Consider the following 27139-nt stretch of genomic DNA (forward strand, 5'->3'; position numbering starts at 1 on the left):
GGGAAACAGTGCAACCTCGTTGTTACGAATTAAGTGCCGCCACGGTACCGAAAAAAGATGTTCGTTATAGCGAAGTCCTCGTTATAACGATTTATCTGGTTAACATAAAAAAATATCGCGGGGTAATTTAATAAATAACAATTACCAAAAATTCAATTCTCTTCGTAGAGAATATTATTTTTATTCATTTGATAATGTAAACTGTAAGTGTAACGCGCTGACAATCAAGACATCAAATTAAAAAAAAACGAAACAAAACAAAACTATCAATTAACTTTAAAATTCGGAAGTAACGTGTCAGCACGCTGAAGCATAAATCGGCATAAATTCAACACTGCAATTAATAGTACGGTACGCGTATTTATCAAAACCCGCCGGAATTTAGCAAGCTGTGATTTCTACTGAAATGTGACTGCTACGTGCGACCGGACAAAATATTTGTTATAGCGGGGTAAATTGTGCGTTGGCACCGTCAAAAGATGATTCGTTATAGCGGGTTTCGTTATAGCCGGGTTCGTTTCACATATTTTACTGTAATTCGGCCGGGCTTTCAGATGTTGTTCGTTATAACGGGGTCTTCGTTATAGCGGGGTTCCAATTTGTACTACAAGAGGTGACAAGAGGTATGGTTAGGAAAATACAAGCAAACAAGCAAACAGACAAATAAAGAATGTGATATTCTAGACGCAAACAACTTCGCCTTTCCAGCAGATTCTTGTGAACGGTTCGACTGAACAATCCATCAATCCATTACATCTTACAGAATGTTGTGTGACCTGAAGTCTTTAAATATCTTGGAATATGCCTTTAATTTAGCCCCGCGTGTTGGTAGGTTATGCAAATTACCTCTGGTATTATGTTAGCTTAATTTTAAAAGAAAACCTCTAAAAAGAAAGAACAAAGCGCCACAGTCCCAAAGGACGTCTATTGTTATCGCTATTATTTTCTTGAAGCAAAGAAGTGTATGCATAATGAAGACCAAGACCAAGAGAGATGACTGGAGACGAGTCAGACAATTAGAGCTTCGTCAAGAACGCGTGACGAAGCCCAAAGAGTGTTTGCGTGGGAGGCTAGTTTTCGTCCGACTGAGGTTTGTGTTTGCAACGGACATTAGTCAAAATGTCACCCGATCTCTTTGAGTGTGACTTTTGATTCATAAGTAACTGCACCATCAATCGAAATTTTGTTCACTTTCAGTTCTCAACTTTGATTACTTCGTGGCTCACGGTTCACCGGTTGCAAAGGCTTTCCAAGTAAGTTCTCATGTCACTCTTGACGCAATGTGAGTCTTAACAAACTGCCAGCCAGCGAGACATGCGAGTCATGCGAGTCTCCCATTCAAGTCTGAGCACCCATTTCAACTATCGCTGATAAACAGTATTTAAGTCTAAGCTCCCATGATTTTAAAACGGTTAGCTTTCAGTAACCGTGACTCGCATGTTGACTCGCATGACCCGAAGTCATGGCTCGAATGGCTCGCTGGTTCTCACATTGTCCACGCTCACTCAACGTGCCCTTTCGCTTAAAGCGCCTATGAGGTGAAAAAAAAATATATATATATTTTTCCTACTTTAAAGACCTTTCAAAATGATGAAGGACGATGTTTTCTATTTTGGAATATCTTCCTTCGTTCCAGAGATATTCAAGATTTTTGTTAGAAAATTGATGACATAATAAACTACACATGACTCATCCTCGGAGACCCAGGGGCAGATCGCGGAGCTCAGGGCAAGCGGAAGTCTAAACCGGCAAAAGAAAATGGCGACTAAGAAAAGAGGGCGAGAAGAGCCTCTGGGGACACGTCCTTACCAGACCAAACGGTAGAGGTCATTTTCAATTCTGATCGGTGCCAGAAGTTCTTTGTGTTTTTCTGTCCAATCAGAGGTCGGCAGGCCGTGAAGTCGTTTCGTGTCTTCTTACACGGAAATCACTTGATCGCCATACTCGCCTGGTTCGTTTGGCAAGGTTTTGCTCGAGGAGAAAAGTCTCAACCACAGCACAAAATGTAAAGGGGAATCGTTCGGAATATCGGCGGAGTTATACGCTGAACCTTTCGCAGGTATCGTTACAATAGCGTATTTCCAAGTGTGCGAGACTAATTTAAAGATGTCCTCCCTGGAGTCTCCCTGTCAGATTCAGCTAAAATAGCAGTGATTAATTTTGATCTGACAATTATTTTTATTCTGCCCCCTTTTCGCAGTCGAGGTTATTTCTAGATTTCTTGTATCAATTGCTGTGGCTGAAACCTGCTGATGTATTCTTTAATAGCCTTGCAAAGGACAATACCCAGGCTGTGCAAATGTGCTGGCAATTCCTTTGAGATAATTTTACTTGGATAATGGACAATAATCTGAACGTGAAAAAAGATTAAAGACAGTTGCAAAGAACATAGGAAAGAGATTGTGAATATTTTATGAGCCCCGGAAATTTGGGCTGTCATTAATGTTTTAAAGCAACATTAATTTTGCTCTGAGGAAATTCATGTTTGCTATTTCATATTTCATACAAAAGTGTGCTGTGTGTTGGATAGTAATAGCAACAACAGAGTCCTGAGGTTTCTCAAACAATTCTGAAAGAACTCTTCTCCAATAGTAACACGAGTTTGGATCTAGGCAGTACATAATATTCTGAGTTGTACCTCTGCAAATATAAAATATTAACCTTGATATTTCTCTTTACAGCAAAGATCCCAAAAATGTGACAACTTTTAATAATTAATTCACATTCTTTCAATATTTTTTATTACTTTATCAGCTTTATCGGACACATCAGAAAAAGTAGCACAATATTTCAGTTTAGGGAAACAAAATAGAACCTCAAAAAATGACCCATTATTAACTGATTTGATGTTGTACTATTTATTCATATTTCCCACAGAAAGAAGGAAACAGCATACTCTTTCTATAGTGCAAGTATGTTGCACAACAACAACACTAATAATAATAATAATAATAATAATAATAATAATAATAATTATTATTATTATTATTATTATTATTATTATTTTTATTATTATCGATAATTCGAAGGTTAAAAACTGCTTTACAATGACAATGAATTAAAAACTAGATAATAGAATTATGTACATAAGAATAAAAGTAAATATTTACAAAGAATGTTTTTTATAAAAAGGGGCATAGTCAAATAATTTTTATAAAACCTAGTATCTAACGACAACATCTTTAACCAAAAATTATTAGTGTTATTATTATTATTATTATTATTATTATTATTATTATTATTATTATTATTATTATTATTATTGTTGTTGTTGTTCAACTGTATCCAGCTGCTTGGGTTTTGAAATCAGCATAAATATCATACTCAGGCAAAATGCAAAATGTCACTGCAGCATTAATCTAGATAGACAATTGTTCGAAGAGGTAAAAGATCACTCTATAGAAAGACAGAACTGATAAAAAGATAAATTGTTTTCTCAGTTTAAGGAAGCTCGAAAGGATTTTCAACTCTTAATAGTCATGTGTCCAATGGAAAAAGATTATTCCAATCTTTACAAAAGGGCTACAGCTTCATACCTGTGTAATACTATTGTGAGGCAATGTTTTAAAGGGTGTTTGAAGGGTCCCAACTGCTGCTATGGTAATGGTACAGTGCTGCTCAAATACCCTCTAAAACTTGGTGTTTGAAAAGTATCTCGAAAACCAATTCAGTGAGCAGTATTTTGTTTTTTAGATTTTGAAACCATATCATAATTCTCTGACCCAGTACATGATGTGAGAAAGAACTATAAACTGAAGTAGAATTTGAAATATTTATGAAAAAGCTGAAAGATGAACAAAATTCCACTGGAAGAATGCAAAATAACGCTTCTCACTTGCTTCCAAACAAATCAGGGAAGGATGCTGGACGAACTTTTGAGAAAAACCTGACCAAATCTAACAAACTCTATTTCCGGTTGGACAGACTTAACTGATTAGAGTGTAATGTGAAGTGCTAACTATCTACCCCATATGAACCATGTGAGCGTTAGCCCTACTGATGGAAATGGGCCCACACAAGGACAGAAAAAAACTCTGACCAGGGTGGGAATTGAACCAGCGACCTTCCAGTTAGATCACCGCTGCTCTTTTTTGGTCTGACCTTGTAGCTCAGTCGGAAGAGCAGCGGTGATCTAATATTTTTTTTGGTCTGACCTTGTACAATGTGGCCGAGTCGGTAGAGCAGCGGTGATCTAACCCGAAGGTTGTGGGTTCAATTCCCACCCTGGTCAGAGTTTTTCTCTGTCCTTGTTTGGGCCCATTTCCATCAGTAGGGCTAACACTCACATGGTTCATATGGGGTAGATACTTAGCACTTCACATTACACTCTAGTCAGTGAAGTCTGTTGAAATAAAAGTGCTACACAGCCAACGTTTGCAAAAAACGTTTCCTTCCTTCTATTTCCAGTTGTATTACTTTTGATTCATTATCCTCTGGAGCGGCTCAGGTAGCATGTGTGGCATTAAGCCGGAGCACTTGGCTGAACACCTGTTCTGAGCCTCCTAAAGGATAAGGATATGGCATCTTTTGTAATAAGTTAAACTAACTAATTTGCTAAAAACTTGAAACTTAAGGATATGCCATTATAAAGATGGCAAATTTTATTTTCTAGTACACTGTCAGTATAATATAACATGTGTTTCTACATCGACATACAGTGTGTGTATGTATACATAATTATTGGAAATGTGCATACATTGACGGATGTTCCTTTGCTTGATTTTGGAAAGCAGTGGCAACTTGATTTTGGTGTTTGGGTGCTTTCCTCATGGTGATTTTTTAACTCACCAGGACAAGGCATCACCGAGCATGGTGGAATTGTCTTAATTGGTACATTTTCAAAGGGAATTTTATAACCTTTTTCCTTGTCAATGTGAAAAGTAGTTTGTGCATCCCCTTGCCTCGATGTCAAAGGAGAAGGGGGATGCACCATTTTCAACAAGTGCTTTACTGAAATGGCAAATGACGACTTTTTTTTACAGATTGATTCCACCCTTTTGTGACAAGTGTCGCACAATGCACGAGAAAGACCATCATCTGCCTGGACTTTTAAGTTTGATCGAAAACTTCTTCAAATATTCTCAAAAATTCACCATAAAGGTTTCGCTTTCTCTGTTTTTTTAACAAAAACGCGAGAACGCACTCGACAACAGTCGTCAACTGTTTCTTTCGGGTGGCTCATCGTGAGCACGAGCTCGATAGCATTGAATTTACCGCGAATTGAAATAAAGTCGTGCTGCGTGCTCGACACCAGTGTGGCCCGTGCGATCAAGAATTTCTCGAGATTAGTAAAGTTTCTGCCACCGCAATTCATGTAAGAAATCTAGAAATACCTCGACTAAGAAAAGGGGGCAGAATAAAAATAATTGTCTGATCAAAAAAAATCACTGCTAATTTAGGTGAATCATGGAGACTCCAGGGAGAGCATCTTTAAAAAAGTCTCGCACACTTGGAAATACGCTATTGTAACGATACCTGCGAAAGGTTCAGCGTATATCTCCGCCGATATTCCGAACGATTCCCTGCACATTTTGTGCTGTGATTGAGACTTTGCTCCTCGAACAAAACCTTGCCAGACGAACGAGGCGAGTATGGCGATTAAGTGATTTCCGTGTAAGAAGACACGGAACGACTTCACGGCCTGCTAACTTCTGATTGGGCAGAAAAACACAAAAAAATTTCTGGCACCAATCAGAATTGAAAATGACCTCTACCGTTTGGAACTGGTCTGGTAAGGACGTGTCCCCAGGGGCTCTTCTCGCCCTACTATGCTTTTCTTAGTCGCCATTTTCTTTTGCCGGTTGAGACTTCCCCTTGCCTCCGCGATCTGCCTCTGGGTCTCCGAGGATGCGAAAATATTGGATGGGAGCTGTTCAAATGTTGCCATGGCAACCATTTTGCTTCTGGGTCTATTTTTTGTCCTTTATTGTTGCAATAAGACATGTTCGCTCTCGTTAAGCTTATACAGAGATGTAATGCATTATGGGCAGCACATGAGTTTCAAAATGACCATCTGCCTGTACTCATCTGTTTAAAATCCCTATCTCGTCCCCCGGCAGAGTCCGCTTTTTTCGGTCAGCACCAAGAACGCGGACTCTGACCATTTCTAAGGCAGGAGGGCCGCAAATCTCGGACCTCCTGCTCGTGTACGTACGCTCAGAAACTCGAAACAGCAGTGGTTATCAACGGTTACAACAATGGAACTCCACTACGACTGCGCATAAATTGGAAGTGGCCAAAGTCCGAGTTCTTGGTCAACCCACTCTTGCCCTAGTCTCCTTCGCAGCCGTTATTAGGGTCGTCACGCAACGCTCCTCCCAACTAACGGCTGCTCACGAGAGAGACACATTCCTTTCCCTTTGTTTTTGAGAACCAATAGAATGCACGTTATTGTTATCGGCTACGCCAATCAAATTCCTCGTTATATTTGCTGGGCGCTTGCTGTATAAACAACGCAAAATATCTTATCATTATTTTATGACATGAGCTTCGTCTACTGCGATGGCGCACACCTTTTGCTGATACAAATCCGAGGATAACATTCCTCGCCATCGTTCATTTTTTAACAAGGACTCTGGCGTCGCGTAAACAACTGAATAAAATCCTCCTTCAACGAGATCTATTTCTCCCTGCGTACTCGCGTCGCTCAGAGTTACGCAGGATATTCCTACCTGTCGTAAGCGTTCGGTTTGATCCTTCATGAGGGAAAGCAAAGGCGAAATAACAATCACAATGTGGCCAGATCGACTCGCCAGTGAAGCCATCAAATACCATAGGAAGAGCTTGAAAAATGACAGATTTTTGCGAAGCCTGCTGGTAAACTAACAAATACGTCCTTTTTCTTCAACACTGCAGATATAATCGCTTCTTTTTGATGCTTTTCTAACTCGCTAAACTGGAACTGTTCACACACTTTTGAAAAAGAAGAAGATAGATCCGCCATGTTTGCTTTCAAGCAATGGAGAGGGACTTGAACCAGGTTTCCAGAATATGGAAGCCTGTTTCTTACTGGTCAATTTTAGGGGAAGGAATGTGTCTCTCTCGTGAGCAGCCGTTAGTGGAGAGGAGCGTTGCGTGACGACCCTAATAATGGCTTCGAAGGAGACTACTCTCGCCCTTGAATTCGCGATTATCCCGAATTGTTTATTTGCTTTGAATTCACTATTATCGTGAAATTGGAAGACTGAAAGCTTGATATGGATTATGGTAAATGGTCATATTTGTCTGAAAAGACAACGCAAGTGTATGCACATAGGACTCGAATCTGCGAATATTGATTAACTCGTCACTTAACTACTCGACCATGACACCGCTAGCCTCTCAGGGACAATATTTTAAACACTATTTGATAATGCTGTATTCACTCGCCAACAAACAACATCAAACACTACAAAAGGTCGGTTTCCAAACTTCACCACAAAGCTAAACCCTAACCCTAACCCTAACCCTAACCCTAAAATCAAAGCTCAGGCCTAAATTATTAATCTACTAGCTTAGGTATAATTACTCTTCAGCAGCGATAATTCTATGGTAGACTTAAATAAAGGATTTTTTTTTTAGAAAGGCGGCGTCTTGTTCTTCTGTGATAAAGCGGAAAGAAGCGGTTCCTATTGAGTAGAAACTCCGGGTTCAAATCAATCCACTGATATGATTTTTTGTTTCCTAATTTTCTCTGCTACCACAAGTCCTGGGACAAAGCGTCCAAAATTCACTGATAATAGTGAAGTCAATTGCAATTAAAGGTTTAAAAAAACTCGTGGTAGAATATATGTCCCAATTCTCTACATTTCATCAGTCATCTGTAACCGAGGTCAGTCTAACATCCCTGTTTAACAAAATCGAACGGATGTTGAAACAAATGTTGAAGCCCTTTGCGGCCGTTGGAAAATCTGGATCGGATCGGACCGGACCGGACCGGACCGGATCGGATCGGATCGGATTGACAAAACACGGACCGGATCAATAACAAAATCCCTGCCAAAAGTAGATGGTCACCAGACAACGTGCTGAAGACAGGAAAAGTGAAATTCTGTGCCTTTCTCTCTTGTGTAGTCGTCTCCTCGTTTATTGAGACTCGTCGAAATGTTTTTTTTTTTTTCCAGAGTTGATTACAGATTCCGAAGAGGAATTATGAAAGATACGATGTGACCAATTGACGTCAATAAGCGGATTGACTGCGTGCGCGACGGTCTTCTTCTACGAACATGAAAACTGACAACAATTTTTTACTTTACCCCAGTCCCTGACCATTGCACAATAGCTTGATTTAGGCACCGTTTACACGAACGCGGTTTCATTTGTAACCGCATCGATTTCGCTGCGGTTACACCTTCCGTTTACACCACAACGATCGAGACTGTTATCGAAACCGTGTTGATTTGGAACCGCTGCCAAAAGTGGAGCGTTTTCAAAACGATGCGGTTTTATCTGTTGTGTAAACAGCGAAACCGCATCGATTTGAATACGGTTACTATTTTGGCGCGAAATTTGCATTGTTCAATTGAAAATAGTGAATTTAGCACGTAGTGCAGCGCGCGCTTATGCCATTAAGACTTGGATTTTCTGGTGAAATCGGATGCGTGTAAACTCTTCGAAACCGCATCGATTTAAATACGGTTACTATTTTGGTGCAAAGTTTGCATTGTTCAATTGAAAATAGTGAATTTAGCACGTAGTGCAGCGCGCGCTTATACCATTAAGACTTGGATTTTCTGGTGAAATCGGATGCGTGTAAACTCTTCGAAACCGCATCGATTTTGACGCGGTTTCGAGATCATGAAACCATGTCGATGTGAAACGCTGCCTTTGCAACAGAACGGGAATGTCAGTTGACGATGGCGCGCGCAGCAAATATATCCATATTAGGCCATATTAGTTGAGTAGAATTCCAACTTTTCTGCGGGCTCTCCTTTCGTCAACTGACGTTCCTTCTCAGTTGCTAAATCGGGCTATTGTGCAATGGTCAGGGACTGCGGTAAAGTAAAAAAATTGTTGTCAGTTTTTATGTTCGAAGAAGAAGACCGTCGCGCACGCAGTCAATTCGCTTATTGACGTTAATTCATCATATCGTATCTTTCATAATTCCTCTTCAGAATCTTTAATTAACTCTGGAAAAAAAAACATTTCGACGAGTCTCAATAAACGAGGAGACGACTACACAAGAGAGAAAGGCACAGAATTCGACTTTTCCTGTCTTCAGCACGTTGTCTGGTGACCGTCTACTTTTGGCGGGGATTTTTTATTGATCCGGTCCGTGTTTTGTCAATCCGATCCGATCCGATCCGGTCCGGTCCAGTCCGATCCGGTCCGATCCATGTTTTGCCAACGGCCCTAAAATGCTAAAATTGGAGATTCTATCTTTATCTTCTTGTCATTTCAGTTTTCTAAGCATGGCTGCAGAGTCTTACGAATCTGGTTACCTCAAACACTATGGACCAAGATTTGAAAATGTTTCTTACGACTCAACAGAAGAGATTATCAAGGATGTTTATGCAAACTGGGCTAGTCAATATGACAAGGTACGAAAGCTGTAGCCTTTACTACCGGGCAGAGTCTCTAGAAAACTCTCATTAAATAAATAGCTATGATAATGCAAGGTCGTTGTCATCGTCTGGAAGGAAGAACCTATAGAAATGAGTTTGATCGTAGTAGGCTCTTTGTTTACGATTATCTTCTCATGTCAGTCCTTAAGATTGGGGTAATATTAATTAAAAGCGCATCTTACTGGAAATTTGAGCCGTTATGATATATAATTCTTGTGCAATGTTGGTGTAAGCATTCGGAGTTTTTCGTAGAAAGACGTTACTACTCATTATTAATAAGCTTTAGTAGGCTGGTTTAACAAGTTCTTTTAACTTTAGAGGAATCATTGTACAGCATGATGCCCTCTAGGGACAAATTAATTCGTAAGAAAAAAAAAATTAGGAGCCAAGAAGCCGAATGTTGTTATAGCGCTCCCTCGCTAGAACTGTTCACATGGCTTTGAGTGGCCAAGTGAATGATTTTATCCCACAATTCAGACAATTGCTCTTTTTGTCCTATATTTACCTCAAATAAATTAAATTAAATTCTAGCAGCAAGGACCAACGTAACAAGAAAGCTAAGAAGCACTGGATCCCGGCGAAGGATCTAATCATAATAACTCTTTGAAGAAACGAGCAGTGAAAGGTTGATCAAACAGCGATGGAAAATATATTTCGAAAGGCACTGCCTTTTTTCATCAAGGTGTTACAAATAATGGTCTTTGGCTAATGGGACGTTACAATTTGAAAGACAAAAATGTTTGCAATATGATACAGCAAAAATTTGATCTGAGAATGTTTGACTGCAGGCTCAGCTTTTATCGTTTGCGATTTCATTTTTCAGGAGGTACTCCAATCGGCGCGTTCCTCTTGCCACAAGCCATTGGTCGACTACTTCGACGAGGCTATTAAACAGGACTTTCCTGATATGCCAAAAGATCAGCTCAAAATTATTGACGCAGGAGCTGGAACTGGAATACTGGGACGGTACCTCGAAATGATTGGATACACGAGCCTACATGCTCTAGATATTTCGCAAGAAATGTTGGACGAAGCAAAAAAGAAAAATGTTTACAAGAGATTTATCTGCGCGTCGTTAAGCGACAAGCGAATTCCTGAGATTGAAACAGGAGAATTTGATGCTATGATTTGCGCTGGCACGCTGGTTAAGGGTCACGTACGCTCATCTGCTTTAATTGAGATGATCAGAATGGTCAAGACAGGTGGGTGATTCAGGTGATTCAGTTTGAATGGTTTTTGCAATTCTGTTGGGTGTTGCCTTTTCAAGACATTCTGTGAGAGAGTGACTGAGGGAGGGGAGGGAGGGAGGGTTACTTGTTGAACGTGACAACAATAGCAACATCTTTTATTCGTACTCTTATGACATAACATTTACAAAGAAATAAGGAAGAAAAATTAAAATGAAATAGAGTACTGGCTTCCTGGAATAACCATAGGGGCTGGAGGAGCCGGGCAGCCAATAACATACAATTTAAGAAGGCAGAATAAGATAAAGATCGGTTGGTAAATTACTTAGCTAAAAACGAAAACATGACACAACATGCACGAACACACAAAAACACGAACGCAAAATGTGTAAATATAATATTAAAAAATGGCAGTCTATGACTGCATGTGGCTTCCTTTACAGAAACTATAGAAAGGAAGGGAATTATTGAACATTTATTTATGTCCAAGGGTTTGCGCGAGAAATAACTTAATGAGTTCGCAGCAAGAAGTGAGCGGAACGGTGCATCATTTACATGGATGACCAGGTCGGGAAAAAACGGAACAGGCTTTGAAACATTTTCTGTCCGTGGAGACGGGCTTTGTGTTTTTTTCTGAAACAAAGTGACCGGATTGTTAAAAAATGTTGACTTAATCTAAAAGGGCGCCAGAAACGCGACAGTTGTTTGGTGAGAACCTGTAGTCGTATTTAAATTCACCTAATAAATTGCGATACGAAAATTGGAGAGGTAGTTTATGAAATTGTCTCCTACCTTCAACATCTACAGTGGAACCTCGATTTAACGTAGCGCCAAGGGAATGGGAAAATTGGTTCGTTATATCGAGGGTTAGCATATCGATATAACGAATTTGCAGAAAAACAATCAGAATGTTCGTAAAATCGAGGTATGATAACCAGCATTTCTGGATCTGAACGATTACTGTAAATACCATTCTAGGAAACGTTTGTAGTAAAGTTTGACGCTTTCAATTGACTACGACTAGTTGTTACAAATAGATAAAAAAACAAGCCCTATTCAGTTCTCGCGAGGCCGCCCAGTTCTATATTGCCAGCATGCATGCCGGAATTTTTCGGTTCCAACTTCTCCCGACCATAGCTAGTCTCTCGTCCCCAAATTGTTGAAGTACGTAGTTGAGGTCGCCTTTCGATGTTGGTTTTGAGGTGATTCGTTGCCGTTGATGTTGACTTTCTTTTGCTGTTGAATAAGACGTGATTTAATTTAAACGTCACCTCATGTCACTTTGTTAGTTTGGCAACCATAAGTAACTTCTAAACCTAACTGATAACATTCGTGATTAAAGAACATAAACTAAAACAAGAGACTACCGAAACTTCCGGAACACACAAAGCTGACGCCTTACCACATTTTCTCTCAGATAAAAGTTAAACTGCTAACTACAATCACGTAATGTAAAGCCCTGGCCAATTTATCGAACAAAGTTGGATTCCGATGCATGCAACACTGTTAGATTTAAATGTTGAGGTAGTGGCAAAACACTCGTCCAACATTGCTTAACAAAACTGATTCAAGTTCAAGTTGGCGCACACTGAAACGAAAACCGGTGTAGCGCTTGTGGTACTGGAACTGTTTGAGGACGGAAAAGACGGGTTCAAACGAGGAAAACCCCAAAAATGGTTAAGAGAGCGTGCAGAAAAGGGTATGTTCTCTGGAAGATACATTCGCGTTTAGGAGGTGATGAGAATGAGCTCGGATCAATTTCAAGAAATTTCAGTTTAATTGCTATCGAACAAGATATCTGCAAATAGAGCAATTTTAGTGATTAAAGCGACTAAAAGTGCACCGAAGGCATGGCCTTGCTTCATACTCGCTGATCAAGGTTTCTGGATGTTGAGTTCATTAACTTCCATGACGCCCCATTGATCCTTGTCTGCCATTTTTATTGCAAATAATGCTAGCAGCCTAGGCTTGAAAATAAAGCAGCGATTCGTGATTGGCTACCAGCGCGAACGTGACTCGATTCAGGACACAACTTTGTTGGAAGAGCGGCAAAACACTGCAACATTGTTGGGTCGAGCAGAATTGTTGGTCGCAATGTTTGATCAAAAGCAAACTCCATCCAACACTTGATCGAAAAAAAAAATGTTGGACGAACAGTTTCCATCATGGGTGGCCAAACGGTCGAACAATGTTGGATCGAGTAAAGTTGGAGCGTTGAATCCAACTTTGTTCGATAGTTTGGCCAGGGCTTAAGGGTAAAAAAGGTGGTTAATTTTAATATCAGCGCACTAGTCTCTCTATGAAGGTGCGCATTCTAAAAAACCTACTCGCGAATCTGACATCTCAATATCAATACCTCCTCCAAAGAAGGTCATAAGAAATTTCAATGGTGGGGGGTAGGGGAAATCTCACGAGTCAAAGTTTTTAAAGAAAAGTATGAAACAAAATTGGAATTTCCAGAGGGGTTAGTTAGGCTAATTAACACAAAGACAAAAGAATAATTTGTTGGCGGCCATTTTTGCATTCGGTCAATGGATGTGCCGAATGTGACTCCATTTCCAAAATGGGTATCCTGTGTTGATATTCCAAATATGGTAACAACTGGCTCTAAAATAGACCTTTTGCAGATACGGCGGGCATTTTGATTTCTATTGTTCCGAAAGACATTATGGGATACTCAGGGGGCAAATTAATATGTATTTGCCTCCTGGGCATCCCATAATATCTATTTGAAACAATGGAAAACAAGATGGCCGCCGTATCTGCAAAAAGATCTATGGTGGACAGAAGGCGCTTCCGTCTGACAATGAAAAACTCGATGAAGAACAACATATTAAAAAGCGTTTCAATCAGATTGCAATTGAATAAGGTGTAGATCTAGAGCTTTCGGGTGGTCCCGTGACTTCGTCATTGGCTATCTTATCTTATCTTCTTGGGAATTTTGCGCGCTAACATTAAAACTGATTGCGACCTTCCTTTAAAATCTGATTGTTTCATTTAGCTGAATATCTAGCCTTTTGTTTTATGTCATGTGAACGGGATTTAGCCATACCTTCCACCTTTCCGCAGACGTTTTCTCCCGTCGTTCTTTTCCTTTCCTCGTTCGCTCAGAGAGAGGATCACCTCATGCAATTTTGAGGTATCCGCTGACGATTCCCTCCGCTTGAAATTCTCAGCAATCGGATCAAAATCGGCAGAGCTCATTGATATTCTATTGTTACACTTAATTAGTCATTCAACGCGATAACCATATGGCTCTCGCCTCCATGCACGGAGGCTGAAGCCGCAAATATATTTACACAAATGTGGAGTTACGTAGAACTGAGATAACATCAATATCATAGTCTGCGACCTCTAGGTTCGTATATGTGGTAGCTTTTTGGGTGCAGAATGAGAATGCTGATGGTAAAAAAATTAAGGTGCCAGGATCCAAGGGATTCTGTGTTTGGAAAGACTTATCGGTTTACTTTAAAAGCAGTTTTTCAACGATTGCAGGTCATCATTTTTTTCTTTTGCATCCATGCAAGAGCAATACTCTCTTGTGAGTTTAATTTTGATAACCTTAAGCGCAGAATAAATCATCTAATCTTCGCATACAATTTTGACGTAAGGTGTGCATATTGTGATAAACCAAATGAATTCTTGCATTGAGTTCTCAGGATCAAATAATTCAAATATGTTTTGCCAGAGCTCATTTTTCTTGCAGGTGGTCTTCTCTGTTTTACAATCCGGAGCAAGGAGGTCGATAACTACCAAGCAAAAATGGATGAACTCGTGAGCGAACGACGATGGGAAAGAGTCAGCAAGAAGGAAGTGCCTTTTTATGAAGCTGAGGATATGCCCAAGAAAATAATGGCATTCATCTACAGAGTCGCAAGTCATTAGTCTGATAGCTTTTTCACTCATTAGCTGTAGATTTGAATATTGTCGTCTAAAGCTATCCTGCCTGCTCGTACAGACCTTTCAATTGTTACATAGAGAGCTTTAGAAGGCTTTTGTTCAATCATTCAAATATTACTCAATAGGTGGTTTATACGTGACGTCATCGCCGCCATGTTGGTGGACGGAAAGAATGATCTCTCATCAGTTCCTTTTGTTCGTCCACCAGCAATTACACATTACATCATTGTTATCTGTGTCTCTAGAGATTGGTTACAAACCACCTATAATTTTGTGTTACGGAGAAATGAACCCTTTTTTATCAAATCAAGCACAGAATTAAGGCTACGGTACACCCTCAAGGTCGGAATGTATATTTGTATTTGTGACCTCATAGTATCAATGCTACGTTAATTACATTTTCGAAATATTAAATGACAAGCTAGTGATTAACTTAAACGTATTTTTGATGGATCTTTCTTGGTCATCTGAATGTGTGAAAACTGAAGCCAAAACTGTCAACGCCCAAGTCGTTCTAGCGCTGGAGCACTAAGAGCTAAGAGAGCTTTTTCGCTTGTACATTTTGTTTTCCCAATACAAATCATGTGATAATACTCAGGAGGATTGGTCCTTTGTTTTGCCCATTTAAAAGAGGAGTTTCACTAGCAACCTTTGTGGCTTCCTTAATGGTGTTGACAAAATAATCCTCCTTACAAGAAGGGGTTCCTCTCACTAACTAAAACATTCACTAATTAGCAGCTAGTTTGGGGGGAATATTGTGTGTGTGGATGGTGAGTTGAGGAAAAATCATAAACAAAAGTTAGGGTTCGTCTGTAAAATGAGGGGGAGAAATTCACAAAGGAAACTCTCAACCCCAAAATAAGGTTAACAAATGAAACAAACTCTGTGTGAGATTAAAAACCTTAATTTCAGGAACAGCCAGATAGTACATGTACGATAAACTTAATCACGGAGGAGAGATGAACAAATACTTGACCATGCAAATTATTCGTTCTTAAAAATAGGAATAATAAAGGTTAAAAATCTTTACACTAAAATCTTCGTTCATTAAAAATATATGGAAAAAACTAAAGAAATCACCATGAATTTGGAAACACGGGCTTGGCGAGGCAAATCCAACTATCCCGAAGGTAAAGATACGCTGACTGCGACATCATTAGGCTCGTAAATGGCTGCGAATCTTTAGGGGTAGAGTGCAACCGAACAAGGGGGTTTCTAGTCCAGCGCCGGACCTCTACCCTATCCCCTCGTGCCGAGTGAAGAAAGGAAAAAGAGAAGAACAACAAGTCGCAATCCTGGAGAAAAACGAGCACCAAAACCATGGAAAGACTAACACGACCAAAACTGCGAAGCTGATTAACCAAAAATGGCAAATAACACTTACCCAAAACACACTTTGAGTGTCAGGTGGTGTATCATAGAAGTTGTGAAGCAAAATTATAGTTTAAAGTGAGGAGAAAAAGAGGGATACCTGATTACTTACATGGACGAAAAAGCTGGCAAAAATTTCCCTTCTCTCCAAAACTTTTTTGGAAGTCTCCTGTAAACGTTAGTCTTGCTTGCGACAACAGTACGACCCAAACTGTACACGTGGCCTGGGTACGAGATGTGAGAAAGAGTCGATCTGGGAACCAGTATGACAAAACATGGATCGGGGAATGCCCAAAGCAAATAAAAATATTAGTACGAAACGGGGAAGCTAAAGAAGGGGCAGTGACCCAGAAAAAAAAAATGGAACCATAAGTGAGATTGCATAGCTTCTGATCCATGGCTTAGTGCAGCAGTAAAATCATTCGTTCTTTTGGATGGAGCCAGGAAAAAATCCCATCAAGCATGTATAAATCATTCGTTATTTCAATTGGATGGAAACTAGAAAAAATCCGGTCAGGTGTATGGATTATTCATCTTTTTGGATAGATTGTGGCAAAAAAAAACACCCATCAAGTGTCAAAATCATTTGTTCCTTGGGTGGATCCAGGAAAAAGTCCCCTTAATTGTAAATCTGAAAAACTGAAAAATGACATAGCCCTACCTAATCACAAAAACATAAATAAATTCATAACCCAGGGAATCAAAGTAATAATAATAATAATAATAATAATAATAATAATAATAATAATAATAATAATAATAATAATAATAATAATAACGATGATGAAGGAAGCGCATAAATTTGCCGAGGAACTGGGTATGAACCTGTCTCTGGAGTGCTCTCCTCTGGCCCAGCCTAAATATCTAGAAAGACACAACGCAGCACTGAAAGTCCTCTTCTTGGAGATGACTAGGGATCTGAGGCTAATTGATTCAGTCCCTCCCTGGTACTCGTGTGCAGTACCCAAACCAGTCTATGAGTCATCTGAGGCATTCGCGTTTTGGGATGTTCCAGTTTATGCGGAACACACCATTGTCAAGGCTAACAGAGTGGACGCTCGATTTGTGGACCACAAGAATAAGAAGGTGTGGGCTGTGGAGATGTCCTCTCCGTGGATGGAGCATCGGGAAAAGAAGTCCGAGGAGAAGACGGTCAAGTACGGGCCACTGCGATTTCAGCTAAAGAAACAGTACCCTGGCTATGACCTTGAACAACGTAACATCATCATTGACGTGCTGGGGGTCAAGGGATGTAGACCTGATAATGAGGAAGCTCTTTGGCAGTAGGGGCTATGACGTTTTGAGAAGGATGCAGAAGGCTACCATCTCGACTTCTCTCAACATAGTGAGAACTTTCAAAGCTACCGCCAATTGACTTTCCTCGTGGGAATAGTAAAGGAGCTCAATAAAGTATTAGAGAGCTTTAGATTGTCTGTAACATTTTTTTTTAATCGCAAATTTATTTATTTTTTTTTTTAACTCAGTAGTTTTCATTTTATAGTTCCCTCAGATCGCATAGGTTACACTGCGCGCCCCATGTGGTTCTATTTTAGCATCCATACGCTTACCAACTGCAATAACAGGGAGCTTAAGCAACAACAACGGCGACGGCAACGAGAACGTAACAAATTTGCATATTTAGTGGACAAAAACAATAGCTTTGCACGCCCTGCAAGTGCGTTTTCCACTTTTGTCCATTTCTTTGCCGTCGTCAGCAAAACTACAACGTGAAATAGCCAAATTTGAGATTTTATGAACAACGTCAGCACTTGAGGATAAATTTTCATTCTCTCCCCTAAATTAAGCGCTGTTCTGACCAGTGTCATTTTTGAGGAACTACCGCACCCTTGTCATATTAAAAAGGTTGAAACAGTCACGAAGCGATTAAAACAACGCGAATTTATATTTTGAGATGACGTTCTCGTTGCCGTCGCCGTTGTCGTTGCTTAAGCTCCCTAATAATGAGTAAGACGTGGTGAGGAGTAGACGTAGAAGCTCCGTCGTGTATTTCATCTTTTCGCTTAAATAATGCGACTCACTCATACAAAGGCTATAAATCGTATACCGGGCTTGGGCGGCCTGTGATCTTACAGAATGTTGTGTGACCTGAAGGTTTTTGAATATCTTGGAATATGCCTTTAATTTAGCCGCGCGTGTTGATGGGTTATGCAAATTACCTCTGCATCGTATTATGTTAGCTTAATTAAAGAATGAGTGTGGACTCTAAAATCCTGCAGTCGGCAGCTTAAATATTTTTCCATAGCGAGCACTTTGTGACACTGGTTGAGGAAGCCGATGATGAATCGCAATTTTTAAATAGATCGCTCTTGGCTTGTTAAGTCACGTTTCGATGAGTCTGGTCTGAAGTTAAATATTTGAAAAGAAGACTGCATTATTATCTGGTTTTAAATAGCAAGGTAGGAAAGAAAATAATTCGTAGCGAAATCTTTCTAATTGGATACTCCGTTTACTTTTCGCAGGTAATGATGAGAAGGAAGAATATTGTTGAGATCGGCTTAGCTTTGTTTTTTGGTTTTCGGTTTTCGTCTAGCCTCCCACGCACACATATCGTGAATAATCAATGAGACTATGAGAGACCACTTTTCGCAGATGATGAGAAGGAAGAATATTGTTGAGACCGGCTTAGCGTTGTTTTTTATTCTTCGGTTTTCGTCTAGTCCCACGCACACACATCGAGACCAAGACCAAGAGAGATGACTGGAGACGAGCCAGACAATAGACCGTACCCTTTATGACGTAACGCCTCGCAATTCTTTTGTTGAGTGACTACTGAAACATTGCATTCTGGTATTTATAGTAGTCACTCAACAAAAGAATTTAGGTGCTGTACGTCATAAGGGGTAAGGCCTATTAGGGCTTCGTCAGGAACGCGTGACGAAGCCCAAAGAGTGTTTGCGTGGGAGGATAGTTTTCGTCCGACTGAGGTTTGTGTTTGCAACGGACGTTAGTCAAAATGTCACTTTGAGCGTGACTTTTGATTCATAAGTAACTGCACCATCAATCGAAATTTTGTTCAATTCTCAACTTTGATTACTTCGTGGCTCACGGTTCACCGGTTTGCAAAAAGCTTTCCAAGTAAGTTCTTATGTCTCTCTTGACGCATTGTGGGTCTTGACAAACTGCCAGCCAGCGAGACATGCGAGTCTCCCATTCAAGTCTAAGCGCCCATTTCAACTATCGCTGATAAACAGTACTTAAAGTATTAAAACGGTTAGCTTTCAATAACTGTGACTCGCATGTTGACTCGCATGGCCCGCAGTCATCTGAGTCATGGCTCGAATGGCTCACTGGCTCTCCCATTGTCTACGCTCACTCAACGTGCCCTTTCGCTTAAAGTGACTATGAGATGAAAAAATATATTTTTCTTGCTTTAAAGACCTTTCAAAATGATGAAGAATGATGTTTTCTATTTTGGAATATCTTCTTTCGTTCCAGAGATATTCAAGTTTTTTGTTCAAAAATTGATAACATAATAAAATACACATGACTGCCGTTAAGGACGGTGCCTACTAATTCAAAGGTATTTTTGCCCCGATTTGTGATTATGCAGGAAAGGTAGATCTTAACAAGTGTTATTGAAATCCAAAGAGAAAATTGGGGGTAACCACAAATTGAAGCTCAATTATCTCTAAAGAATGCGTGGTTACCCCCAATTTTCTTTTTGGATACCAAAAGTACTTACGAAGATCTACTTTATCTGCATAGTTTTAAACCGCGCAAAAATATCCCTGCATTAGTAAGCATCGGCGATAGGAAATCCGAGTATCTGGAGATGCGCAGAACGTACGCGCAATAACAATAGTAGGCACACCATCCTTAATTACAAAATTGAGAATATCTCCGAAAATATTGCATGGGTGCTATTCAAATTGGGCAGACGTAATCTACGTCAATGTAGGACACAAAATGATAACCACTATGTGGTTGCCATGGCAACCATTTTGTTGCTGGGTCTATTTATCGCGGGATTGATTTTGTCGTTTATTGTTGCAATAAGACATGTTCGCTCTCGTTAAGCTTATACAGAGATGTAATGCATTATGGGCAGCACATGAGTTTCAAGTTGACCATCTGCCTGTATACGTACTCATCTGTTTAAAATCCCTAACTCGTCCCCCGGCAGAGTCCGCTTTTTTTCGGTCAGTACCAAGAACGCGGACTCTGGCCACTTCTGAGGCAGGGGGGTCGCAAATCACAGACCTCCTGCTTTTCTACGCACGCTCAGGAACTTGAAACAACAGTGGTTGTTTAAACGGTTACAACAATGGAACTTCACTACGACTGCGCATAAATTGGAAGTGGCCAGAGGCCGTGTTCCTCGCCCTTGAATTCGCGATTATCCTGAATTGTTAATTTGCTTTGAATTCACTATTATCGTGAAATTAGAAGACTGAAAGCTTGATATGGATTATGGGAAATGGTCATATTTGTTTAAAAAGACAACCCAAGTGTATGGACATAGGACTCGAATCTGGGAATATTGATTAACTCGTCACCTAACCAATCGACCACGACACCGCTAGCCTCTCAGGGACAATATTTTAAACACTATTTGATAATGCAGCTGTATTCAGTTGCCAACAAACAACATTAAACACAACAAAAGGTCGGTTTCAAAACATCACCACAAAGCTAAACATTTTCTAATCAAAGCTATAGGCATAATTACTCTTCAGCAGCGATAATTCTATGGTAGACTTAAATCATGAATGATTTTTTTTAGAAAGGCGGTGTCTTGTTCTTCAGTGATAAAGCGGAAAGAAGCTGTTCCTATTGAGTAGAAACTCCGAGTTCAAATCCAATCCACTGATATGATTTTCCGTTTCCTTATTTTCTCTGCTACCACAAGTCCTGGGACACAGTGTCCAAACTTCACTGATAATAGTGAAGTCAAAGCAAATTAACTATTCAGGACAATCTCGATTTCATGGGCGAGAACGGTGCTTTGAAGATTTGAAATTTTATAGGTATTGTCTGGGATCATTCGCGCTTCCCAATAATCCAGTTATCAGGTTTTTATGGTAAAAGGCCTAGGCAAAAGACTTCAACATTTGCTTCTGAATTAACATCCGTTCGATTTTGTTGAACGATGGTGAATGATGTTGACTGCTGGGTTGGGCAAACAGTTTCAAGATTGATTCATGTTCGATTCAACATGGATGGGGGTGGGCGGGGGTGCGTCAAGGGGTCTCAACATCGCTGAAGACTGCTAGCAGTCCCTTATGAGTCAGTTGGCTCTGCGGATAGAGCAACAGGCAGGAACTGCACCCTTTTTGTCTAATCGACGACGAAGTCTCAATGAGGTATAGTAAGGGGGCTTCAGGTGTTCACTTGATCACTCGATCAATAGGCTGTTAAATTTCAGGTTTCTTTCAGGCGGCCAAATTGGCGTACGAATGTGCTCGAAACGGAAGCGTTAAGAGCACGTGCCACACTTTTAAATACATACATACTGAATTGACCATTCCGCAAAGGGGCTTTTCGCGGCCAATGGAACACAACAAAACGGACTAACAACAACAACTGTTAAGAATCCCAACAGGCCGGAGGCAAGCCAGTTGGCTATTTACAAGTGTAGCTGGGAAGTTGAACCAGTCTGACTGATATTGTTGGCAAGGCATTGCTTTAGGCGGGCTCCTTTTGCTGGGACACAAATAGTACTCTATCTGTTTGGGATACATTTGGCCAAGCCCTGTTGGGCTAGACCCTTAATTGGAAATCAGCATGATCCCAGCAAAGGTGAGGTTACACCCGCCATCCACAAGAACCTAAAATAGGGAGGGGGAGGGAAATTTGATTTTGACTCTCTTGAATCAGTTGGCTATATCGGCCCTTCGCATAGCTTGGGCACGCATGGTCAAATATCCATAGAAAATCCCGGATGACAGAAATGCCCAAACTGCAACATATGCATGACAAATATCTAACTGAGCATGTCACACTCAGCATAAATCAATTTGTTTCCTCCGGGCAATAAATTTCTTACTTTTAGGGGTCGTTCTGCATTTTCCATTGAGTTATCAAAATTCGAGTTTTAAAAATCGTGGTAGAATATATGTCCCAATGCCCTACATTTCATCAGTCATCTGTAACCGAGGTCAGTCTAACATCCCTGTTTAACAAAATCGAACGGATGTTGAAACAAATGTTGAAGCCCTTTGCTCGTTATCAAAGCTAAAATGCTAAAATTGGAAATTCTATCGTTATCTTCTTGTCATTTCAGTTTTCTAAGCATGGCTACAAAGTCTTACGAATGCGGTTACCTCAAACACTATGGACCAAGATTCGAAAATGTTTCCGACGACTCAACAGAAGAGGTTATCAAGGATGTTTATGCGAACTGGGCTACTCAATTTGACAAGGTACGAAAGCTGTAGCCTTTACTACAGGGCAGAGTCTCTAGAAAACTCTCACTTAGTAATAAATAGCTATGATAATGCAAGCTCGTTGTCAGAGTCTGGAAGAGAGAGCCTATAGAAATGAGTTTGACCGCAGTAGATATCGGACTCTTTGTTTACGATTATCTTTTCTTGTCAATCCTTAAGATTGGGGTAATATTAATTAAAAGTGCATCTTTATGGAAATTTGAGCCGTTATGCTGTATAATTTGTGTGCAATTGTGGTGTAAGCATTCGAAGTTTTTCGTAGAATTGAAATTAAGACGTTACTACTCATTATTAATAATCATGTCTCTTTTTGATACCTAATAAAGCTTTAGTAGGCTGGTTTAATAAGTTCTTTTAACTTTTGAGGAATCATTGTACAGCATGATGCCCTCTAGGGACAAATTAATTCGTAAGAAAAGGGAAAAGAAAACTAAAAAGTTAGGAGCCAAGAAGCCGGATGTTATCATAGCGCTTTCTCACTAGAACTGTTCACACGGCTTCGCGTCACCTGGTAAATGATTTTATCGCACAATTCAGACAATTTCTCTTTCTGTCCTTTATTAACCTTCAAGTAAATTAAATTAAATTCTAGCAGCAAGGCCCAACGTAACAAGAAAGCTAAGAAGCTCTGCATACCGGCGAAAGGTCTAATCATCATAAGTCTTTGAACAAACGAGCAGTGAAAGGTTGATCAAACAGCGATGGAAAATCTGTTGTATTTACCAATATTTCGAAAGGCACTGCCTTTTTTCATCAGGGTGCTACAATTAATGGTCTTTGGCTGATGGGACGTTACAATTTGAAAGAAAAAAATGTTGGCAATATGATACAGCAAAAATTTGATCGGAGAATGTTTGACTGCAGGCTCAGCTATTATCGTTTGCGATTTCATTTTTCAGGAGGTACTCCAATCGGCGCGTGCCTCTTACCACAAGCCATTGATCGACTACTTCGACGAGGCTATTAAACAGGACTTTCCTGATATGCCAAAAGATCAGCTCAAAATTATTGACGCAGGAGCTGGAACTGGCATCCTGGGACCGTACCTCGAGATGATTGGATACACAGGCCTACATGCTCTGGATATTTCGCAGGAAATGTTGGACGAAGCAAAAAACAAAAATGTTTACAAGAGATTTATCTGCGCCTCGTTAAGCGACAAGCGAATTCCTGAGATTAAAACAGGAGAATTTGAGGCTATGAGTTGCGCTGGCACGCTGGTTAAGGGTCACGTACGATCGCCTGCTTTAATTGAGATGATCAGAATGGTCAAGATAGGTAGGTGATTCAGTTTAGCACAACAATTAATGGGTTTTATAACTCTGTTGGGTGTTGCCTTTTCAAGACATTTGAATATCTGAGTGAGACTGACAGAGGGAGGGGGAGGGAGAGGGGGGGGGAGGGTACTTGCCAAACGTGACAACAACAGCAATATATTTTATTCGTACTCTTATCACATAATATTTACAATGAAATTAAAAAGAATAATGAAAATTAAATAGAGTACTGGCTACCCGGAATAACGCGAACGCACATTGTATAAATATAATATTAAAAATGGGCAGTCTATGACTGCATGTGGCTTCCGTTACAGAAACTATAGAAAGGAAGGGAATTGTTGAACATTTATCGATGTCCAAGTGTTTGCGCGAGAAATAACTTAATGGATTCGCAGCAAGAAGTGAGATGATGTTTATTAACATACAAGGAACGGTTCATCATTTACAAGGATAACAAGGTAGGGAAAAAATTGAACAGGCTTTGAAAGTTCGTATATCGATATAACGAATTTGCAGAAAAACAATCAGAATGTTCATAAAATCGAGGTATGATAACCAGCATTTTTGGATCTGAACGATTACTGTAAATACCATTCTAGGAAACGTTTTTAGTAAACAAGTTCACGCTTTCAATTGACTAGGACTAGCTGTTACAAATATATATAAAAAACAAGCCCCATTCAGTTCTCGCGAGGCCGCCCTGTTCTATATTGCCAGCATGCATGCCGGAATTTTTCGGTTCCAACCTCTCCCGGCCCTAGCTAGTCTCTCGTCCCCAAATTGTTGAAGTGCGTATTTGACGTCGCCTTTCGATGTTGGTTTTGAGGTGAGTCGTTGCCCGTTGATGTTGACTTTCTTTTGTTGTTGAATAAGGCGCGATTTAATTTAAACGTCACCTCATGTCACTTTGTTAGTTTTGCAACCATAAGTAACTTCTAAACCTAACTGATAACATTCGCGATTAAAAAACATGAAGTAAAACAAGAAACTACCGAAATGTTCGGAACACACAAAGCTGACGCCTTACCACATTTTTCTCAGGTAAAAGTTAAACTGCTGACTACAATCACCGTACCTAAGGGTAAAAAAGGCCGTTAATTTTAATATCAGCGCGCTAGTCTCTCTATGAAGGTGCGCATTCTAAAAAATCTACTCGCGAATCTGACATCTCATCAATATCAATACCTCCTCCAAAGAAGGTCACAGGAAATTCCAATGGTGGGCGGGGGGGGGGAGGGGAATCTCGCGAGTCAAAGTTTTTTTAAAAAAGTATGAAACAAAATTGGAATTTCCAAGGGGGTGGAGGGGTCTAATCTCAAAAGCTAAGCCTATACAGATTCCCTATACAGATTCCCTATACAGATTCTGCTCGGCATCTTTTGAGCAACTTTTACTGTTATGAGCAATTTTTCTAAAAGTTAGCATATTCTTGGCATATTTTCAGTATTTTAAAATTACATTCATAGGTAACCGATATTTTAACACGTTTTGTTCTGAAAGTCACAAGAATTTCACTAGAAAATCTCTTCCGTTTTGATCACTTGGGTATCTTCTGTTGATAGATTCCTAACATAGATGTGCCGAATGTGACTCCATTTCCGGAATGGGTATCCTGGGTTAATATTCCAAATATGGTAACAACTAGCTCTAAAATGGCGGACAGAAGAAGCTTCCTTCTGACAATGAAAAACTTGATGTAGAGCAACATAAAAACGATGCGATCAGATTGCAATTGAATAAGGTGTAGAGCTTTCGGAGCCTGAAAGGGCTTCCTGCAGTCTCCCGGAATCGTTAATTAGCCGAGAACTCAGGCAAATAACAGGTAAGTCAGCAACTTTTGCCATGATTTTAAGCAAGTATGAGCAACTTTTGGAGGTATTTTTGAGCACCTTTTTAACATTTTTGGAGAAGAATCTGTCTAGGTCTATATTACTCACAACACATCTTATAAAGTTTTAGTCGACCAACTTACTTTTGGGTGCAAAAGTCCTCCTTCGGGTAAAAAAGGAAGGAGCTTCTTTTGTTGTTTTAATCTATTGGCCTGAACTCTATGTTCGTTCAGAACTGCCCTACAGCACAGTTAAATAGATTTAGCAGAGGCCTTTCCCATTCCCTGCCTTTTTGCCTCGACAACTCTTTTGTTCTCGTCATCTATTATTCGCAATTCGCAGATGCCAATATAATCTCTCAACGTGTTGCCGGATACCAAATTGTTTCATGGCCTCTGCAAAGAAGCACTGGTTATGGAAAAAATGACCCCTGATGTCCAGAACTGCTTGGTATCTTTGATGTGTCCCTTGCAAACTGGATCCTGTAACTAACTCTGACTGACTGACTGAAAGGACTGTGACGGCTATTTCTTGTGATTCAAAGGTATTGTTTTGTTAAAGTGGAGATTCCCTTTAAAGCATGCCATGAACTGCCTGCCCTTCCTATTCATTACTCGTCCACTTCTGGGCTGCGGGAGCAGTCGTTTCACTCGTCTTTCTCAAGAAATCTTCGACTGTGGGACCACGGGAGAAGCAGATTCAGCTTAGGCTCTGACTGGTTCTGTTTAACAGGTAGAAATCAGAAGTTCGGCGATGATACAAACTGGAAAAAAAAAGATTACCTTGTCCCTAGTTACCAGTGCTCTTCGGTTCGTATAACATTAATTAATTACGTCATCGCTTAAAAAGAAAGCCATTGGATTCACCTGCTAAATTAACAAATGAAAAAATAGGGTAGTTTCTAAAGAAACTGTGGTGCTGCGTCGGTGGGTAAGTAGTACCAAAAAAATTGTTTTATCAACGGAATTGATCCTGGAATTGATAATGTAAATTGACCACCGTACATTCTAAAAGCTGACGGTTCGATAGTCCTGTTTCGGGACTTCCTCTTACCCCGCCCTGAAAATGGGCCTGGAACCCAGGCGGGAAAAGAAAGAGTCCTGTATTACTGGCAGGCGCATGCTCGGAATAAGCCAATCATATTGCATTAGATGCCAGACTGGATTTGTAATTAAAGGGAACCTTGAAACTCCGACAACTAAATAAAGGATAAAACTGAGAGTATTTACGACATTTTTTACTTGACTGTTTTACATCGGGTATCCAAACAATTTGTCCCTGATTTTGAAAAAAAAAATGGTAGGCCTAAACTCCTGAAACAATCACAGTTTCAATAATTACTGTGCAACTCAAATATATGTTCACTGGATCAGTGCAATTATCACATAACTAGATCGACAGAAGTAATGAACAATAAATAAGAGTTCAAGCATGCGATTTATTAGTCTTCGTTGAGCGATGCACATCCACAACCTACATACAGTATATTTGTAAGTTTCAAGGAGTCTCGGGAGGGCAATTAAATCAAAATTTGATATTTTTCTTTGCCAACATCATGCACCTGTTCAGTTGGGTTTCAGGAACGAAATTCCATACTTTCATATGTTATCCATCTGATCTTCC

The 27139-nt window shown here is 40.0% G+C and overlaps 2 protein-coding genes across 3 annotated transcripts in view; both read left to right on the forward strand.

Annotated features, from left to right (window-relative positions):
• The first annotated feature begins 996 nt into the window (after positions 1 to 996).
• Positions 997 to 15277, forward strand: LOC138049967 (methyltransferase-like protein 27). Of its 2 annotated transcripts, XM_068896458.1 has the most exons (5): positions 997 to 1090; positions 1198 to 1253; positions 9380 to 9518; positions 10366 to 10744; positions 14436 to 15277. In XM_068896458.1, exons 3-5 carry the CDS (start codon positions 9390 to 9392, stop codon positions 14612 to 14614), a joined length of 687 nt encoding a protein of 228 aa, XP_068752559.1. In that variant the 5' UTR covers positions 997 to 1090; positions 1198 to 1253; positions 9380 to 9389; the 3' UTR covers positions 14615 to 15277. The 2 variants fall into 2 exon arrangements, with proteins under 2 accessions (XP_068752559.1, XP_068752563.1); XM_068896462.1 differs by lacking the exons at positions 997 to 1090; positions 1198 to 1253 and adding an exon at positions 1952 to 2059.
• Positions 15278 to 18912: 3635 nt separating this feature from the next.
• The window catches only part of LOC138049980 (methyltransferase-like protein 27), a 13327-nt gene continuing 5100 nt past the window's right edge, over positions 18913 to 27139 (forward strand). Inside the window, exons 1-3 of the mRNA XM_068896472.1 lie at positions 18913 to 19096; positions 22245 to 22383; positions 23307 to 23685. Of these exons, the coding sequence (XP_068752573.1) occupies positions 22255 to 22383; positions 23307 to 23685 (508 nt within the window). The 5' untranslated portion in view covers positions 18913 to 19096; positions 22245 to 22254. The remainder of the gene's footprint in view (positions 19097 to 22244; positions 22384 to 23306; positions 23686 to 27139) is intronic.

This window comes from Montipora capricornis, chromosome 1 (assembly GCF_036669925.1).
Source record: "Montipora capricornis isolate CH-2021 chromosome 1, ASM3666992v2, whole genome shotgun sequence".
Lineage (NCBI taxonomy): Eukaryota > Metazoa > Cnidaria > Anthozoa > Scleractinia > Acroporidae > Montipora > Montipora capricornis.

Excerpts from the sequence above, each read along its gene's own strand:
- LOC138049967 (XM_068896458.1), top strand. The coding sequence starts at position 9,390 with ATGGCTGCAGAGTCTTACGAATCTGGTTACCTCAAACACTATGGACCA. Across the intron at positions 9,519-10,365 it reads GGGCTAGTCAATATGACAAG|GAGGTACTCCAATCGGCGCG; the intron begins GTACGAAAGCTG and ends TTCATTTTTCAG. Across the intron at positions 10,745-14,435 it reads GATCAGAATGGTCAAGACAG|GTGGTCTTCTCTGTTTTACA; the intron begins GTGGGTGATTCA and ends TTTTTCTTGCAG.